This window comes from Colossoma macropomum, unplaced genomic scaffold (genome assembly GCF_904425465.1).
Source record: "Colossoma macropomum unplaced genomic scaffold, Colossoma_macropomum, whole genome shotgun sequence".
NCBI lineage: Eukaryota > Metazoa > Chordata > Actinopteri > Characiformes > Serrasalmidae > Colossoma > Colossoma macropomum.
In genome coordinates this window covers 331,589-352,030 of record NW_023495942.1, presented here as the reverse complement: position 1 = coordinate 352,030, position 20,442 = coordinate 331,589, and the positions used below count along the sequence as shown (strand labels likewise).

General features: G+C 38.4%; 1 protein-coding gene across 1 annotated transcript; it reads right to left on the bottom strand.

Moving 5' to 3' along the window:
- Window positions 1-700: 700 nt before the first annotated feature.
- Window positions 701-8,444, bottom strand: LOC118803667 (patched domain-containing protein 3-like). The gene is made up of 4 exons (XM_036564128.1): window positions 7,701-8,444; window positions 4,827-4,954; window positions 3,037-3,182; window positions 701-2,799 (listed from the first exon to the last, which is right to left on the bottom strand). Exons 1-4 carry the CDS (start codon window positions 8,394-8,396, stop codon window positions 1,175-1,177), a joined length of 2,595 nt encoding a protein of 864 aa, XP_036420021.1. The 5' UTR covers window positions 8,397-8,444; the 3' UTR covers window positions 701-1,174.
- Between the last annotated feature and the right edge of the window lie 11,998 nt (window positions 8,445-20,442).

Here is a 20,442-nt window from a genome sequence, read left to right as displayed (position 1 = left end):
TGGAACTGTTGGGCAGAGTGGTTTGTTTTGAACTCATATCTTCCAGTCGGCTGATCATGCTCATGCACTTTTGACTCAAAAGAAGAGAGAGAGATGAAAAGATGTGTCTATAGGAGGCTGCAAGTTACTCTTCAGCTGAGAAATGATTTGGCCAATTTAGGCCACAGCTGGTGGTGCCTCTCTACGCATATTCTCATCTGAAAATCTGTTTTCCGTAGTAAATCTACCAAAATTTAATTTCACTGAATAAAACCAATCATTACTACCTACCAGTAATCACTCTCATGCAGTGATGTATAATTTTAGTAGATTGGTACTTTGAGATTTTTAAAAAATAATACATGTACAGTAATAATAATACATGCAGTACAGGTAAGGTATATTTGTGAGGAAAGAAGTTTATTTTTCATTCACTTCTATTTTGGTCCTATAATATTACCAGCTTTAATGCTTGTTAAAATTGATTAATAACATATTGTGACAGAAATAATTATTTTGTAATAATTAATTATAAAGCTAGTAACTTCTTACCACTTGACCGTTTTAACGTTGTATAAGTGTGCTGAAACACATATTTAATATTACAAACATTCAAACATCTTTAAAATGTAAATCAGAAAAGTGATTAAAGTCAAATCTGTTCCATATTTCATTTATTTATTTGACAGTAAATTATTATTTCAGTTTTGGTGAATGGAAAGAGTAGCTTTCATAGATCTATGGATTTATAGAGCTTTTTTATAGATTACAGAGTTATACTTGTGAAAGAATGTAAAAGAATCCAAAACAATCCATGGGAAATACATGTATATGCATTTACAAGCACTGTTATATAGTATTATAAGTCATAATTTAACTGTCATTTAACTTTATATCCAAACATAAAGTGTCTAACAAAGAAAGGTATGTTTCAACACAATATATGTACAGTATTTATAAATGACACCTTAACTACAGTACAGCAACTAAGACACATAAATATAATGATTATATATCCATAATAGAGTGGTAGTTTTTTCCAGAGCCTTCCTGTTGGGATTTTAGAAAATGGGGCCTTATTGACACTTTTTTTTTTCGCAACAGTTTGGGTGAAGTAACTTAGGTGTTAGATGAAGGTCTGTTGAGGAAGACAAGTCAGCAGTCCACCATCTTCTGGTTCCAGTTTTTGGGTTCTTCACTGGCTCATGTTTGGGTTGTCGTAAGCATGCATCTGTCTGTCCTGCACACTTCTCGAACTTCCGGATGACCCACCACTTTGTTCATTTCTGACCTCTGATTTCTTAGAGCAAATTCCAAAGAAAGAGAGGAACACCGGTATGAATACGAGGCCATGCAGCGCCCCAAACAAGATGACTAAAAACATGATCTTAAAGAACGTTCGGAAAATGTAGCTCTGGGCAGCAGCAAGAACAACCACTCCAGCAATTGTTGAGATGGCTCCCTGTATTATAGGATAACCAAGATTGTACAGCGCATCAATAACTTTACCATTGGATGTTTCAGCATCGCTTGAAACACAAGCGTAGGAAATGTGAGCGGAGAAGTCTACAGAGAAGCCAATGCAGATGACCAGGTTGATCATTGATATGGAGTCTAGGTTAACGTCCCACAGTGTCATGAAGCCAGCCACGCCAACAATAACAGAGGCGATGGCAAACGTCACCCACAGTGAGCACAGTGGATTCGGGATTAACAGGAGAGAAATGCACAGCATGACCAGAGTGGCAACTAAAACATTCTGGATCGTGTTGCTCACAATGACAGCGTACTGATCAAAGTAGATGAAGGCAGGGTGGGACACCAATAATGGAACTGAACAGTCTTTAGCAGTCTGTCTGAAAGCGTTCAACATTTCCTTTTCGTCAACTGCTGTTCTGATGTTTATGGTCTGGACAAACAATCGAGAGGCATAGATTTGATCCGCAGTATAATTAACGTTAACATCCTGACTGAAGTCAGAGGCCGCAAGGAATGGCCGTAAAGATCTCATGAACGTGGCCTTGTCTGAAAGATCTAAATGTACTTTCTCTCCAAAATCCAAATAGTAATCGAGCCAAAATACAGTCATGTTTTTAGCGACCATTTCTAGCTTTTGAAAACCTTCGAGACAGCCGTTTAGCTCTTGACGAGCACTTTCGCTCCAGTACTGAAAGGAGTCATCCTTAATGATCACCATAACATTTGGGCCAAACTCTGAAAAGTACTTGTCTTCATTGTCATAATATTTGCCTACGTACGAGTTATCGGGTGCTAAGTTTTTCAGGTCAATTCCTTCCTTCATTTGTGTACAGCCGTAGATACTACTGGCCAGATAAGCAGCATAAATCAGTATCACAAAAACTTTGGTCCAACACTTTGTCAAAAATGGCCCATAATACCTCTTGAAGAACAAGTTAATTGGCATTTCTTCTTCGGTATTTGTTTCAAGATCGTAAGCGCCCCCTACTGAGCAGATGTTGTTTTTCGAGTTTGGTTTTGGTGGGTCCACGACCATGCAGGTCAGCCAGTGTCTGTTGCTCTTCTCTCGCCTCCCGTTGAGTGCCAGAAAGGCACCAAAGAAAGTGATGTTGTAGATGTAACAGAAGAGGATGGCCGTGCCGGTGTACGCGCAGAAAGACTGGACCGATGGGAAAGAGGACATGAGGCCAATGTAGAAAGCCAGGACGTCAGTCAGCGTGGTGATGGTAATGGACACCGCTGCCTCTTCATATGTTTTTGCCATACGCTGTTCAACTTCCTCATGAACATTAGTCTTCTGCCAGCATGAGATCATGATGAACATGTCGTCAACACCAATCCCTGATCAAAACACAGTAAAAGTAACAGCTTGACCAAACATGCTAACATGGCTAACAAAGAATGGAATCTGATAGCCACCAATTATCATGGTGCCATTAATATAATGCTAAATTGTGGCTTCTCACTTTCATTCATTCAACTTTAGCATTATGATTAAAATCTCTTTAATCCCTTTAATTATACAATAATTCTACTAACTAGTTATAGAAAATAGATTGTTTTCTTGTTTTTCTTTACCCAGAATCAGAAAGGGTGAAGTAGCAACAGTCATTGCAAAGGGCATCCCGCAGAGTAGAAGTAAGCCAAAGCTGGACAGCACAGCCAGGCCTGCCGAGAGTACGCCGAAGGTGGCTACCCACACCTTGTTTCTCACACAATCCAATCTGTAGAATAAAGAATAAAGACAAATGGAGTCCAATGGAGATAAATGAAAACTTATTCTACCATGAACTTAAATGAGGTGAGGAATTGAGTTTAAGCATTATAGGGTTATGTAAAAGGACAGTAAAAGGCTTAAGCAGCAGACCAGTTCTAAAGAAATTCTTGTTATAGTTTACATTAGGGAGAATGTTTTTATAAGGGGCCACTCTTTGGTCTCAACTGAACTACTGAACTAGGAGGAGGGATTTCAGGCCTGTTCTTCCCTCAGACCTCAGTTATAATGTAACTACATTAAGATGCACATTTTTACATACTGTCTAGATATCTTAAAGCACAGCGACAGCGACTCAGTATGCACATACTTTTACCAAGAACTGTCGATGCACACTGTTAGCTCACTGATTGGCTAAGGGAAGTAACAGTCATTGCTTAGGCCACCCTGACTGCTCTCAAACCCTTCATTAAAACCTGTGCATAGACACAGATAGCAGCTGTAGTTATAACAGCTTGTACATTCTTAAAAAGGATGGTGCTTCAAGGGTTCTTTAGTAAAGAAAATAGTTCTTGAACACTCAAAGAACCCTCTGCATGATTAAAGGGTTTTTGCACCATGAAAGGGTTCTTCAGATTGATGGAGAATGTGCTGAATGTTCTATATAGCACCCAAAAGGGTTCTTGTATTGTTAAAATGTCAAGCTTATAACAATAGAAGAGCCATTTTGGGTGCTATATAGAACAATTTTCGAAAGGTTCTATTTAGAACAGTCTATAGCACATTTATGCACATTTGCCATCAATCTGAAAAACGCTTTCCTAATACAAACAACCCTTTAATCATGCAGAGGGTTCTTTGAGTGTTCATGGTTCTATATAGAACCATTTTCTTTACAAAAGAACCCTTGAAGCACCATCTTTTTTAAGAGTGTAGTTTAGCAACTGTAACTATACATGTGCACATACCTAATATCCCAAGATTTAAGGGAGGAGTGAAATTTTATCCATTACTTTAACTGAAGACACAAGTGTAGAAGGGTAGGATGTGGGTTAAACAGTGTGGAACACTGTATTACCAATTAAACATGAGAGAAAAAGACACATGTCTGTGTGGCTAAGTTAGCTAACTAGATATTCTGGCTGGATATTGAAGTCTTTTTTTGAAAACTCGCTGGATTTAGTGTTATGTGTAGCTAAATAAATCATGGAATTACATTAAAATGAAGGAATTAATTGGTTGAAAAATATAGATGCATTTTAACAGGTAATGCACTGCAGCTTTTTGTGAATGGACAGCCTGAGTAAATCCAGCCCTTAACATCCCTGTGAAGAGGAGGGGAGTGGGTCTCCTTACTGTTTCCACCTGTGTGTACTTTGTTACCCCTCTTTCTCCATACGTTTCTAGTCTTATGTTTGCGATGAGTAACCCTCGTGTTTCAGTTTGTATTTGTCTGGTGTTGCATTAACTTTGCTGTGTTTTTTTTTTCTTTGTTTCCCGGTTGTTTTGATAGTTATAGTTGATGTGTCAAAAAAGCAGGATAATGTATGTGTTGTGAAATATGGAAATTGAGTAGGACAGTCAGATAAACACACTGATGTGATGAACAGAAACAAGTCATTTATGCAAATGTTAGTGCATCATCCTTGCTTACCTTAAACATGATATAATTGAGATGGCAATGGCCAGGAAATAAGTCACAGAGAAAAACGGGAGCACCGTTTTTGGGCTCTTCTTGAATTCCTCTTGTCTGGACACTGAGGTGAAATACGATACAGATAACTGTCACACCAAAGAGGAGGAAAAAAAACACACCACAAGTCTACATCATTAACAGGTAAAAAGATATATCATAGAAAGTCAATACATGAAATAGTTGCCTGATGAGATATTATAACAGTTCTGAGAAGGTTTTAGCCTAAACTGTTTTCTTTTAAATGCATACAAAGTGGAGAGATAACTGCAGGGTGGTTTGGGGCAAAATAGTACCAAAGAAAACATATTTTACAGATTTTCCCTCTTTTACCACCATCAACATTACATAAAACAACTCAGAAGACACGGACATGTCCCCTGGTCATTGTGGAGGGTAAATAAAATAGCTAATCTGCGTTGTACAAACTCTGGATCTTTTCACCAACATTGTAAAAAAAAAAACAACATAGAAGTCAGTATATCTCTACACAATGAATTATTTCACATCAAACCACTCTAAATGACTGTTTACATGTCAAAGACTGAATTATGTGGAAAGTTTGAAAGTTTGCTTTAAAGTGTTGCTCTTAGTCATGCCTTCTTTGTCACAATTCCATTACCAGACACCTGAAGAGTTTAATACCTCTTTTCAGATTTGCGACTATTTTACCATAATTAACGTTACATTTTGTTGCTGTTGGAACAAAACATCTCCAAAAACTAACTTTACATGAGAAGCACTAAAGAACATGGTTAAAAATAAAGGTTCTGTGCAGGTACATTTTTCTTTCATCAAGATACAAACAATGTAAATGTTCCCTCAAAGGTACAACACAGGTTTTAAGGTCCAATTGTGAACCTTAAATAGGTTTTTTCCAGGTGAAAAGTATGTGTTTGTACCTTTTCATAACCTAATGTTTTAAAACAGAACAATAAAATAAAAAGCCTGGATATGAGACGGGGTGTGTGGAGTCAGTACAACTTATAAATATTATTTCTATAGATAGATTTACACTAGACACAAACATTTCAATGTTTCTGCTTCCATTATCACAGACATGGCTCAGAGCTGGACCAAATTATGGTATACAGTATATCATTACTGTCCAAAGAACCTCAAGCATCTCCAAAATGGCTACTTTACTGTAGAAGGCAAAACACTCTTTGATTTTAAGGTAAGTTAATGTAAAGAGATTTTAACCCAAGTAATCATGAACCATTAGTTTATTCAGTTCATCAGCACAATGTAAAGGCCAACTGCCTTTAGGGCTGTCATATGATATATGACAGCCCTTAACTTAGAGGATGCCATCCATTGGGCCGCGGATTGGTACCAGGCTGTCATGGATCATTAGATACCAGGCCACAACAATACAGCAGTGCTCAGGGGGAGTTCATAACAAAACTCCTAAAATATTTTCACTGTTGCTGTATTACAGATGCAGTTTTTCTACTATATCGTGTGTAGTCACCCACATATTATCATTGTCCAAAGACAAACAAGTATCTCCAAAATGGCAGCTTTACAGCAGAAGGCAAAACTATTCTTTACTTCCAATGTAAGTTCATGCAAAGAGATTTTATTTCAAATAAGTTTGGAGCCTTTCTGTTGGTGCAATCACAATGAAATTTTCACACAATTTAAAGGGCAGCTGCTGTGCTCAAATGATTATGAATAGATGTAGTGGATATAGTTACTGCATGTGAAATAGAGAAATTTGAATATTAGTACTATTTGAAGGTTTACTAACAAATGCACATACTTATACACCTAAACATTATACCTACATCAGTAACACTTTATTTGAAGGCTATGTGCATAGCGACTTCATGTCACATGCATTTCAAAAGCAATACTTGAATATTTACACACAACATGCCACTACAGTACAGCAAATGACACTATATTGACATTAAGAGGCCTTAATTAAAAGTGAAGGGTGAGCTTACAAGGCCAGGGTCTATTTAAGAACACTATGTGCTTTATCAAAGATCTCTGATAAAAGATTTTAAACTTCTGTTACATTTTTCACACAGTTTTTTGTGTATATAAATATTAATGGTATGTGCATATAAAACAACACTTGATTTGTAGTAGAAATACTCCTATAATATAGTTCAATGTATTATATAGAAAGTAGCAATCCTCTGTCTATGTTGTATATTTATACTACAGAAAGTTGTGGAAAAAATAAATTGTTACATATTGTTTCAAAGTGTTACATCGTCTATTTTGATGAACAATTTCTATAAAGGTCAACCTGGCTGCAGACAGGTCAGTAGTTTGTGTATCTAGCCACACAAGTCTCCTTAATAAAAACTACACAGAACTGATCTGTTCTGGCCTCTATCTCGTAAGTTCTATTACGTTTGAATGATGCTTCATAATAGTGCCATAAATGGAACAGAAACCCATCAGTTTAGTTTACGGCCCTTTATGTCAGTACATGCCATTTACTTCATAAAATGGCATGACATTGCTGTCGAAACAAAACCGCGTATCTCCTAAATAGTAATGTTACAGGAGAGGGAAAAACACATTCTTAACTTCTAATATAAGTTAATGTAACAAGAGTTTTTTCAAGATAATTTCAGAGCATTTCTATTGGTCCATTCATTATTAAATCTGAACACAATGCGAAAGGTAACTGGAGTTTTTAGATAATGTTGAAAAGTTAAAAAAATGACAAAAATGGAGCAACTATATATTAATTACAATTACTGTCATTAGCTGTCCATAAATTTTCAAGTATTCCTGTATAAATACATTATTCAGTGCTTATGCATGTGTTATGAAGTTAGTATGTATTCTAGTGTTTTTGGAAAGGCTTACTGTTTCAGAAATCAGCTCCTCCGAGAACACGTTCAGAAACTCAAGCAGCCATTCATCCGTTTCACTTGTGATGTTGTCTTGCAGGAAATAATAAAGCCTGATGGCTTCTGCACTTTCAATTATCTGGCTATCAGGTTTCAGAGTCACACCACCGACTTCAGTGCCCAGAAAAGTGTCATTGTTAAATGGGTAGTTAATCATGGTACTTTGAATTTCACTTGCATTGTAGTTCACAGCATCTAAAATTGCATTTGTAGCACATTTTCCACCTATTTTGGCACAAAGGCTCTCATAAGACAAGACATTATCTCTTGCAGTGATGTTCTTAACTTTTCTGTCCAAGTTGATGATTTCTCGGAAAGCGTCAACTGTAAATATGTTTACACTGCTTGTGATGATTAGCGATGCGTATGTGCCATCGGTGTAGAGCCGCAACTGAGAAAAGTCCCCTGAAGTCGGAAAATTGTCTTTCACAAATGTCCTCTCTGCCTTCGCAGGGCCGTCTCTTGGTGTGAACTGGTCCTCGATGTCATTCGCCTCCCTCTCACGTATAAAGTAGAATCCGCCACCAAGACCACCTGCTATAACAAGTGGCAAAACTAAAAAATACCAGGGATATTTCCCCAGAAAATGTCCAAGTTTCTTAAACCCCAGAGAGAGGGGCTTTTCTATACAGTTTGTATTGCAGTTTTTCATTTTGATGCTGCTTTTCACTGCTAATCTATCCTCCTACTTCAGCTTCTGTCTTCTGTGTCTACTCTCATTGTGCAGAAAGTAAAAGCTTTTGCCTGTGGTTAAACATTAACAGATATTATGGCTTGATGGTATGAAATGCAGGTCATAATGATTCTGTTTGTCCAGGTAAAATAAGCTTACGTGCATCATTAATAGCCCTTTACAGTTCTTCTCTGGAACTGATACATTATCCAGACGTCTGTGGGTGTTATTAACAAGGAAGTAAGGCATCATTAACCAGGTGATGTAAGTGCAAAGGCTTTTGTGGGCAGCGATTAGCTGTAGTGGCTGTTACAGTGATGAGAAAAAGCAGGGAAAAGTTTTCAACGTCCTCTGGTCCATATGTTCTCTAAGCTTGCCTGAACATACTTACATAAGAAAATGTCACACTGTCCCCATCAGATAAACAGCACTTAAAGCTTTCATCTTTGAGAGAGAGGAGAAAATCAAGCTCCACTGTTGCTTCAGATCTGAAAAATCCACAGATGTTTCTGTCCATCCTTCCACTGTGAGAAGACAACTCAACACTATGAGTCTGATAGTATGTGTATGCCCTTACTGAGAAAAGCAAACAGACAAGTCAAACAAAGAAGCTGCTGGTGGTGAACAATGGACTGACCACTGTTTGGGATTACTTGGATGGTTAAAAGCAGAAAATACAACCAACTTCTAAGACTGAACTTTGGAAGTGTGGAAAAATTAAAAGGAATAGAAAAAGCAGAAGACAAAAAGGAAAAACGTGCCCTTTTTCACAAAAAAACTGTACATTTGAGATGTGTAGTGTGGTTTTATGGACTTTATTACTTGTAAATAGAAAATGCAACCAGTTTCTAGGGCTACACTCACATTACCAGGTTGAAGTGGCACAAGTCCGATTTTTTGCCCTAATGTGACTCAGATCTGATGTTTTCAGGGCTGTGTGGATACAAATTTGATCTTTTCAAATCCGACCTGAGCCACTTTCATATGTGGTCCTAGATCGGGCATGTATCCGATTCGTGGCCATGCGACCTTAATGTGAACGCTCTTGTAAATGTAGCCTCAGACTTTCTGTGGAAGGTGTGGTAAAATATGTCTGCAAAACTGAGAGCCTGGAAAAAATGTAAACTGTAATAAAGGCAAATTATCTACAAACTAAATGCTGAAATATGTGATGGAATATTAGGTGTTGCAGTTTTCTGTTAAATACAAGTTTTTGTTTTTTCACTGCTGCCAAAAAATGTGTTCTAAAGTTCTAGTTTTGACATGTTAAATAAATGAAGAGTGGTCTCTGACTTTCACACAGTACTGTGATCAAATTGCAATCATGCATGTAATAAATAAACTCAAATGAGTAAGGCCTACTCATTACTGTAACCACACTCTAGACTTAATACTGAGCTTAGGTATAGACATTAAGCATTTGGCCATCCTTCCTCAGACCACAGCAGTGTCAGATCACTACTTAATCTCATATGAAATCAGTTTTAGTCATAATATATGTTCATCCACACGCTATAGTGTTAAACGTACTGTAACATCGTTTACACCCAATAGCTTTATTAACAACCTTCCAGATCTTTCATCCTTAATTAGTTGTCCGTCTGAACCTAATGAATTAGATATGCTGACAAAATGTTTTGAAGACACTTGTCGCTCTACTTTAGATAATGTGGCTCCATTAAAAAGTAAAAGAATAAGGCAGAAAAGGCTCGCCCATGGTACAATGACCATACTCGAGCTATGAAACAGACTGTTAGGCGATTAGGCGGTTTTCCAATATGCCTGAAAGGAGAGTCTTATAGACTATAGAAAAGCACTAAAGTCAGCACGTTCAGCCTATCACTCGTCATTGATTAAAAATAACAAGAATAATCCTAGGCTACTATTCAGTACTATCTCTAAATTGACTAATAATCAAGCAACTACTGAAGCCCAGATACCATCAGCCTACAGCAGCATTGACTTCATAAATTTCTTCGATAATAAAATTGAATCGATTAGGCACAAAATTCAAAATGCGCAACATTGCAGTGCAGTGTCCTATAAACCTAATCTAGATCTAGAGTGCAGAGACGCTGGAGTCTTTTACTTTACGCCAACAAACAGAGCTTGTCCAAATTATTTCATCTTCAAAAACAACAACTTGTATACTGGATCCAATTCCTACAGGTTTACTTAAAGACGTTTTGCCAGAAATAACCAAGCCTTTTCTATCTGTAATAAACTCTTCTCTCAGCTATGTTCCAAAATCTCTTAAATTAGGTGTAATTAAACCCCTAATAAAGAAACCTAGTCTTGACCCCTCTGAGTTATCAAACTATAGACCTATTTCAAATCTTCCCTTTTTATCAAAAATTTTAGAGAAAGCCGTGGCAAAACAATTATGTTCCCGTCTGCATAGAAGCAATATACATGAAAAATTTCAGTCTGGCCTCAGGCCTCACCATAGTACTGAAACAGCGTTAGTGAAAGTTGTAAATGATCTTTTATTATCCGCTGACAAAGCAAACATATCCTTACTGGTTTTACTCGATCTTAGTGCAGCTTTTGACACAATAGACCATTCCATTCTATTAGACAGGCTTGAAAAACTAGTAGGAGTGACAGGTAAAGCTCTTTCGTGGTTCAAATCTTACCTTAGTGATTGCTTTGAGTTTGTTCATGTAAATGGTGAACCATCAGCTCTCACAAGACTAAAGTATGGTGTTCCACAGGGCTCTGTCTTAGGACCCATATTATTTACCTTATATATGCTACCACTGGGTACCATCATTAGAAAACATGGCATCAGTTTCCACTGCCATGCCGATGATACACAATTGCATGTTTCAGCTAAACCAGAGGACAAAATTGAACTTAATAAGATAGAGGACTGTGTAAAAGACATTAAAGACTGGATGTCATGTAACTTCCTCTTACTAAACGCGGACAAAACAGAAGTTCTTCTTCTTGGTCCAGTAGCTGCCAGGAATAATCTGCCTATGTTAATCTCGATAATTTCTCAATTACACCAGGCACATCTGTAAAAAGCCTTGGTGTAACGTTCGATCCCGATCTGGCCTTTGATGAGCATATTACCAATATTACCAGAACAGCTTTCCTCCACCTTTGTAACATCGCTAAATTAAGAAATGCACTGTCGCTACAGGATGCAGAAACGTTAGTTCACGCCTTTATCACGTCCAGGTTAGATTACTGTAACGCTCTGCTTTCTGGTTGTTCCAGCCAAAACCTTAACAAGCTTCAGTTAGTCCAGAACGCTGCAGCCAGAGTTCTCACCAAAACCAGGAAATTCGACCACATTAGCCCAATTTTGTGTACCTTACATTGGTTGCCAGTTAAATTCTGCATTGAGTACAAAATTCTTCTGCTAACGTATAAAGCTTTGAATGGCCTTGTTCCTCAGTACCTCAGTGACCTTACAGTGACCACTTAGATCACAAGGTGTGGGCTCATTATTAGTACCCAGAATAAATAAAGTTACGTCAGGGGGAAGAGCCTTTTCATACAAAGCCCCCCAGTTTTGGAATAACCTACCAGTCTGTGTTCGGGACTCAGACACAGCCTCCATCTTTAAGTCTAGGCGAAAAATTTACCTGTTTAGTCGAGCCTTTGGTTAATTTGTTTTCTTGTTAGAATAAGGCACAGATCTGTCCTACGGTAATCTGGGAATGTTGGTACTGAACTAACTATCTGTCCCCCTTATAAATTCTTAAAAAAGTATAACAAATTCTGTAGCGTTTCTTTTGGGTTGGTCTACCTAAAAGTGACTGTCCTACAAAGATCAGACCAAGGGCAAAGAACCCTGAAGTGGCAGCGAACGATATGCTCAAGTGTCAAGTCAAGTCAAGAGGCTTTTATTGTCATTCCATCTATGTACAGGTACACAGTGCAGTGAAATTCCGTTCCTCCAGGAACAACATGGTGCAACAAGGAACAAAAGTACAAAAGTACAAAATTACAAAGTGCGAACGTGCAGACAGCGTGCAAACAAAAATTAAGCTAGGAACAATACAATAAATACGATAAATTAAAGAGACATTAGACACAGTAAACAGATCGGACAGTGTAGTACCGACACAGCACAGATTTCTGGACATGAAGTAGTGGAATAAGGTGCAGACATATTTAACATGATGTGATCTGTAAGTTACATCAGATAACATACATATACATAGCAGTTACTGAGGTAGTAAAACAGTGTAAACACAGTGTAAACACAGTATTGGCAACAATATTCCAGATAGATAGTGCAAGTAGAGCATCAAAAGAGGTGTGTATGAGTGTGTAGGGGGGGATTTAGTTCAGTCCTTGTGAGTTTAAAAACCTGATTGCTTGAGGGACAAAGCTGTTGCAGAGTCTGGCAGTGATGGCATGGATGCTCCGGTACCTTCTGCCGGACGGCAGCAGTGAAAAAAGTCTGTGTGAGGGATGGATGGGGTCGTTCACGATGCTGTGGCTTTCCAGATGCAGCATGTGGTGTAGATGTCCATGATGGAGGGGAGAGAGACCCCGATGATCTTCTGAGCTGCCCTCACTATGCGCTGTAGGGTCTTGCGGTCGGAGGTGGTGCAATTCCCAAACCAGGCGATGATGCAGCTACTCAGAATGCTCTCCACAGCCCCCCTGTAAAACATGGTGAGGATGAGAGGGGGAGATGAACCTTCTTCAGTCTCTGTAGGAAGTAGAGGCGCTGCTGGGCTCTCTTGGCTATGGAGTTGGTGTTGAGGGACCAGGTGAGGTTCTCTGTGATGTGGAGGCCAAGGAACTAGGTGCTCTGGACGATTTTCACAGCAGAGCCAGTGATGTTTAGTGGGGCATGGTCACCCCGCACTCTTCGAAGGTCAACAACCATCTCCTTAGTTTTGTCTACATTCAGAGACAGGTTGTTGGTTCTGCACCAGTCTGTTAGCCACTGCACCTCCTTTCTGTACGCTGATTCATCATTCTTGCTGATCAGACCCACCTCAGTCATGTAATCAGCAAACTTGATGATGTGATTTGAGCTGTGCTTTGGAGTGCAGTCATGAGTCAGCAGGGTAAACAGCAGCGGACTGAGCACACAGTGCTGAGGGGCGCCGGTGCTCAGTATGGTGGTGCTGGAGATGTTATTACCTATCCTGACTAACTGAGGTCTCTTAGTCAGGAAATCCAGGACCCAGTTACAGTGGGAGGCGTTCAGGCCCAGCAGGCTCAGTTTTCCAATCAGCTGCTGAGGGATGATGGTGTTGAATGCTGAACTGAAGTCTATGAATAGCATTCTGACATAAGTGTCTTTATTGTCCAAGTGGGTGAGAGCCAGGTGGAGTGTGGTGGAGATGGCGTCGTCTGTTGAGCGGTTGGGGCGATACGCAAATTGCAGTGGGTCCAGTGAAGGAGGAAGCTGGTCTTTAATGTGCCTCATGACAAGCCTCTCAAAGCACTTCATGATGATTGGAGTGAGTGCAATGGGACGGCAGTCATTGAGGCAGGACACTGGAGACTTCTTCGGCACAGGGATGATGGTGGAGCACGTTGGAACGACTGCAGTGCTCAGAGAGATGTTGAATATGTCCGTGAGAACATCAGCCAGCTGTTCAGCGCATTCTCTGAGCACTCTGCCCGGTATGCTGTCGGATCCTGGAGCTTTCCATGGGTTGACTCTGTGTAGAGTTCTCCGCACATCAGCTGTGGACAGACACAGTACCTGTTCACTTGGAGGAGGAGTGGTTTTCCTCGCCGTCGTGCCGTTCTGTGCTTCAAACCGAGCATAGAAGTTGTTTAGCGCGTCTGTAAGGGAGGCATCACTGTCACAAGCAGGTGGAGGTGACTTGTAATTGGTGATGGCCTGGATGCCCTGCCACATGCGCCGTGTGTCAGCAGTGTTTTGAAAATGTTCATGGATTTTCTTTGAGTAAGCACACTTAGCCTCTTTGATGGCCCGGGAAAGCTTGGCTCTTGCTATCCTGAGGCTTGCTCTGTCCCTTGACTTGAAAGCCTTGTCACGGGATCTCAGTAGCATGAGCACCTCTGCAGTCATCCATGGTTTCTGGTTGGGGTGAGTTGTGACGAGTTTGGAGACAGTAACATCATCAATGCACTTGCTGATGTAGCCAGTCGCTCATTCTATATCTTCCAGGTTGATGGAGTCACCGGAGGTTGCTGCTTCTCTAAACATCTCTCAGTCAGTGTGCTCAAAACAGTCCTGAAGAGCAGAGATAACTCCTGGTGGCCAGGTTCTCACTTGCTTCTGGTCTGGTTTGGCATGTATGATGAGCGGTCTGTATGTTGGAATGAGCATCACAGAGATGTGGTCTGAGTAGCTGTAGTGGGGGCGGGGCTCGGCCCTGTACGCACCGGTGGATGTTACTGGTGAAACACGTTACTGGTGAAATTTGGGGAGCACTGACTTCAGATTTGCATGGTGGAAATCTCCAGCAACAATAAACAGTCCGTCTGGGTGTTTACAATAAACAGTCCATCTGGGTGTTTACAATAAACAGTCCGTCTGCATCCCTCCTTCCCTCCACCACTAAGCTTGCTATTATAGTTACAGTGAGTGGATGCATATTTACAAACAAGAATAGCCCTGGTTTATCTCTTTAAAATGCATGACCGTGAACACGTCAGGGATCCTGTAGCTAGTTAGCTAGCTAGTTAATTAGCCAGTGTGTGATGCACTGACATTAAGCTATCCATCTGTTGCCTTAGTGTACAGTTAGACTGAATTGGCTAACTTACCCCTTCTAACTTACCACTTTTTGGCCCTGTGGTTGTACCTCACTCTGATATCCAAACAAATCATGCTTTGTTCTGGAGTTTGAATGATTCGGCAAAGGCAACACACTGAGAAAGCAGTGAGCCTCTAACGTGTCTATGCACACTCCACTATTTGCCCAGTACATGCAGTTTGTCCCAGGGCGGTCTCCATTAATTTTACATAGGACTACATTAGAAACGACTACACATTTGTCTCTTTCTCACTCTTTTCCCACACACACAGTGGCCCAAAGAGAATGTCTCCCGATCATCAGTCCATCCTTGACCATAAGAGAAACACCCAAAAGCACTGAAAAATAGTTCACTGTTCTTCAAAAAATCCACTACTGTCTATAGCAAGTTTACTAAAGTATGCTAAGGACACCATTTTATGCCAAACATTATGATGTAGATTTCATTAATTACCAAATGTAAGTACCTTTTCCACCATTATATCTGGTCTGTAAACAGTTTGTTAAATGAAGACCAAACAGTTTTTCAATAACTAAATGTAAATAAATAAATAAATAAATATTTTTTTTCTCTGGCATTTTTTACGCAAATTTTAGTGCAAAATTGCTATTTATTTGCTTTTGCAATGTTAACATATTGGAAAACACAAAGTATGAAATTCGACATAACTTTTGCATAGGATATATTTTATGTTTCATATGTTAATTTCAGCAAATAAACAGTATTTGTGCATTAAAATGTGAAGGAAAAAAAAGATGAATTGGTTTTAGAACAAAACATTTGGAGTTATGAAAGAAATTCCACACTGTAAATACTTTGACCTAAAACCAATTCACTTGAAGGCATCTTTTCATAATGTCAGTAATATCTACTGTCTTGTCCGTAAAATGCTTTACTTCTGATATATAATATATCACATCCTTATTTCATAAGGAAGAACTTTGGAATATTTGCAATTTTGACCCTTGGTTTCAGTCAAATGAAACCTGATTAAAACGTAAAAATCCTCTTTCTGTGAAGTTTATTCTAGAGATAGAGGGGAAAACACTATTCTGTGCTGTGCAGGCACAATTCAGTAATGGGATTTGTTTACAAAGAGAAGGATTTACAGTATTTCATTCCATTAAGTATGGCTTACTGTTAGAATTCCTTGTGCTCCTGAAGGGTTACCTCTGGGGCCAGACTGTTTGAATGTTTTACAAATATCGAGTCTAAGGCTTCACCTTTATGAGACTATCTCATACATGTCAGTATAAATAATGAATGAAAAAGCATGAATTTCTTCATTGCGAAGTCAAAGAACTGTTAAATTAGTCATCGATCACTATGTAATCAATCTAATCTTATCCGATTAAGCTGGAAACAGATACCCAATGACGTTTTCAGTCATAAATCTACCTACGGATAACTTTATTATTCCTGGAACGGGCGCATGCTCTAACTACAATAAAATCATAATTTATGTTTCTAGTGGAATTATTTTAATAGATAAACAAATGTTACTGTCTGCAGTGTTGGTATTCCAGAATTATAGTCAGATGAAAGGAACTGAACTTTGGGACTTCTGGGATTCTGGAATGATTCATATCTATATAATTAACAATTGTTATTATTATTATTATTATTATTATTATCATTATTAAATTTGGCTGAGAAATGTCAATGAGTACCATATTAAAAAAGATTTAAGACTTTGTGTCAGGGATACTCATTTGGAGATTGTGGAAAACTGAATTTTCCTCACTTTTTAAGTAAAAGAGTTCAAATGTACTATTTTTAATTTAAAATGACTAAAGTTTTAAAAAATACCAAACACTCCTCAGATATGGAAACTAAGCTGCAAAACAGCCTGTTTTGAATTCATTGTTTCTGTGATGCCAGGAAAATAACATATTTACATACAGAATAAATCCTATTCAGCCTACAGCCAGTGGTGGAGGAGAAGGTTGGAAGTTCCACAGCAAACAACACTCCTAATAAAGGTGCACAGTGAGGTGGAAGCCATGCTACCTAAATACTTAGAAAGTAAAGCATTTACAATCAACGCTGTTAACAGTATAGGGATGCAATGGCACAGTGGGGCCACAGTGCGGTATTCATCATGGTTTTTGGGCCACCATAATGTTATGGTTTAATAGTTTGATCTTTGTATTTAAGAAAAAAAAAAACACATCTTCATTTAAACAACAAACTCTTTCCTAAAGACAAACAAAACTTTCCTTTCTGAAAAATGGCAGCATCACTGATTAGGCCTGGTTTCTGTCTCTACTGTATCAAATTAAGGGGAGAAAAACATTCAAATTAAAAGTGCTTCTTAGCTTTGACAACCTGCTTTGCCCTCTCTATTTTAAATACTTACAGAGAGCCAGATAGAGTGTCTGTGTTCATTTTCAGTTTCTCTCTATGATGTTTTATGGAGTGCAGTAATTCATTTGCATTTGAAATGTGTGCAAGAGGGGACATTCTAAATGCCACTGCACACCAAACGCATCATTGTGTGGAGCGTAGCATCACATAGCAGAATGCTGCTTTAGAATGCCAGCAGGGAGAGCTGATAATAACAAGGTTCAAGTTCATTTTCATTTATTTACATTTTGTTTCATATTTATTTTACTCTATTCATATAAATTAAATGAAATAAAGTGTTCAGCATCACATATCGCACTTGGTATCCCTTTATTACCTCTTCATAAACTGCCTACCATCGTCAACATTACCTATAAAACCTCAAAAGGTGCTGATTATAATGCCCATGTTTGTTTAGCAGACATCACAAAGCCTGGTTTCCATCACCACCACTGTTAAGAATTCCAACTTTGTGAGTTTCTTAATGGACCACTTCAGATCAGATTTGTTTACATGTCATCAACTGAATTATGCAGAAATTTGGAACAATCGGTGGATTTCCCCTTTACATAACTGTCTAATTTGCGTGGGGAGACAGAGTCCTGGACTGGGAATGCTGACAAAGAAATGTGCAATTAAAACTGTAAAATATTAGAACCCCAAATGAGTATCCAGTCATCACACTATGAAAATATTTTGGAGGTTTTAACCTTAAATAGTTAATGTCCAGGCTGCCAGCAAAAATTAACCACAACACACAGATTAGCCAAGAATTAAATGCATGTGCAAACTCAATACCAAAAAAGTTGGGACAGTATGTGAATGCTAACAACAGAAGTGATTTGTAAATTATATTTGAACAGTACGAAAAATGCAATATTTGATGTTTTACTGCATGAAGTTTATTGATTTCTTGTAAATTATTAAAGTGTGTCAATATTTTACTGATTTTATGTTTGAATGATGTTATTGCAAAGTTTACATTGTGTATGTGAGTTTTACATTGTGAAATTAGTTATATAACAAAAAAGATTAATAAAAACCTAATGTAACATGAAGCTAGCATACATAAGTACTACATGCCATCCATGTATGAGGTATTTTACATGACAATGCAAGGTGTAAACAAGCTAATGGTGTCTTTGAGTAATGACCTTCTATTTGCTAAATATTTCCTAAATCATTTAGGCCTGCTTTATTAACATGATATCTAGAAAACTAGCTAGTAAAATAACATAAATAATATTTAACATCTAGTCTTTGAAAGGTAATAAGCCTCTAACTAATGTTTATATACATAGAAACATGAAATCTTAATCTAAATATTTTGAAATGTGACCTCCAAATTGACTGGGGATATTTATGGACTAAATAAACCTGAGCACAAATGTGAAAATGTGTCCATATATGTCTATCTAAATATATTGCTTTTGCATATAAGTTGCTTTGGTTCCCAAAGTAACGCAGTAGGTGGATAAGTAGTATTTTGAACAAAAACAGAACCTTTTCAAAAAGCTTATTCAACCATGATTTTATCTCCTATTGTGTTTGTTGTTATGTCATAGCTCAGTGCTAGCTAGTTAAGATATGTGTTTTTAATAAGCTTGCCATCAGAAACAGTACAGTGACAGAGATAGCTAGCATGCTAATCTACAAATACCCAGCAACATTACTACAATTGCAAGCTGAACAAAAAGGCTTTGTATATTAAAAAAAAAATAAATAAAAATCCAGGAAACAGCACACAGCACATCTGACATTTACTTTGGCTCAGCCACATCACCGTTGTTATCAGTACACTTCTGCCCAAATATTGAGTGAATGAATTAATAAATAAAAAGGACATGCATGCATGGGAAAAGAATTTAGATATTGATCCACATATTGATCCACGCCATCAATGCACGTCAGAACAGGTGTAACTCTAAGATTACACTGGAAAGCTAGAAATGGGTATCATGTGACATTTATTGTTTTCTGGAAGAGTTGTATGGTGTAATAATTCATAGGTCAGGACGCAGTGTAACCTGCTGGCAAACCGGCAAACAATAGTCTTCCAGGCAACAGTGACACACTGCATTTGACCTTTATATTCTTTTTTTAGAATTACTGTAGTAGATAAATCAACCAAAATCAAACTCAAAACAAAATCTCCAAGCCAGTTTGAGAGACTGGGATCTGTAGGGTCTTTTAAAGTGGAATTCAATTCAATTCAAATTGTAGCACAAAGCTGATCATTAAACTTCAATTTTCCACGTGATTAAATGGTTCAAATGTAAATAAAGTAATTTAGAGTTGTTTGATGTGCAGTGCCCCATTCTCACTTACATACATAGTAGGAACTATTCACAGCAGCAATGAAAGGACATTGGAACCAAACATCTCAAAGCTACATCACAGAAAGTTATTACATGAAATGGTTACAAATACACTGCCTGATGCCAAAAATATAGTTGTGAGACAAGGTTCTGGCTTCAAATGTTGTGGCGTTTGCCACAGACTGCGCTGCCATGAGGAGCTCAGGGGGTGCAGCCATGCAAAGTAGTGTCGCACTCCCACGTAAGAAGGACGCTCATTGTTGTTGTTAATGTATAACTGCTAATTCATCAAATTTTAACCCTGAAGATCGGTGCGCGGACAGCTGGTCACCATAGCAACACAGACAACAATCTCACCTAGCTAGTAGCTAACTAAAAGGCAAAGAGAAAGATTTAAGATGAACGGATTTATTTGCATTTGTAAACACTCGAGCTGGTTTCCTGATATGTTTAATCTGCAACAAGAAACTGTCAAGCACAGCAAAGTCACACAGCTGAAGTCAGCTTCTCGTTTGTGAGCTTCTTGATCACCTTTTCCCGTTCCACCTTAAATGGTGAAGCAGTTACATTCTGGAGCCTGGCCTGAATGTTGAGAGACATTTTTCAGGAAACACTTTTGTGGAAAAGTGTTCAGCCAGAGATGGGAGAAA

Excerpts from the sequence above, each read along its gene's own strand:
- LOC118803667 (XM_036564128.1), bottom strand. The coding sequence starts at position 8,396 with ATGAAAAACTGCAATACAAACTGTATAGAAAAGCCCCTCTCTCTGGGG. Across the intron at positions 3,183-4,826 it reads TCAATTATATCATGTTTAAG|ATTGGATTGTGTGAGAAACA; the intron begins GTAAGCAAGGAT and ends TTTATTCTACAG. Across the intron at positions 2,800-3,036 it reads TTCACCCTTTCTGATTCTGG|GGATTGGTGTTGACGACATG; the intron begins GTAAAGAAAAAC and ends TGTTTTGATCAG.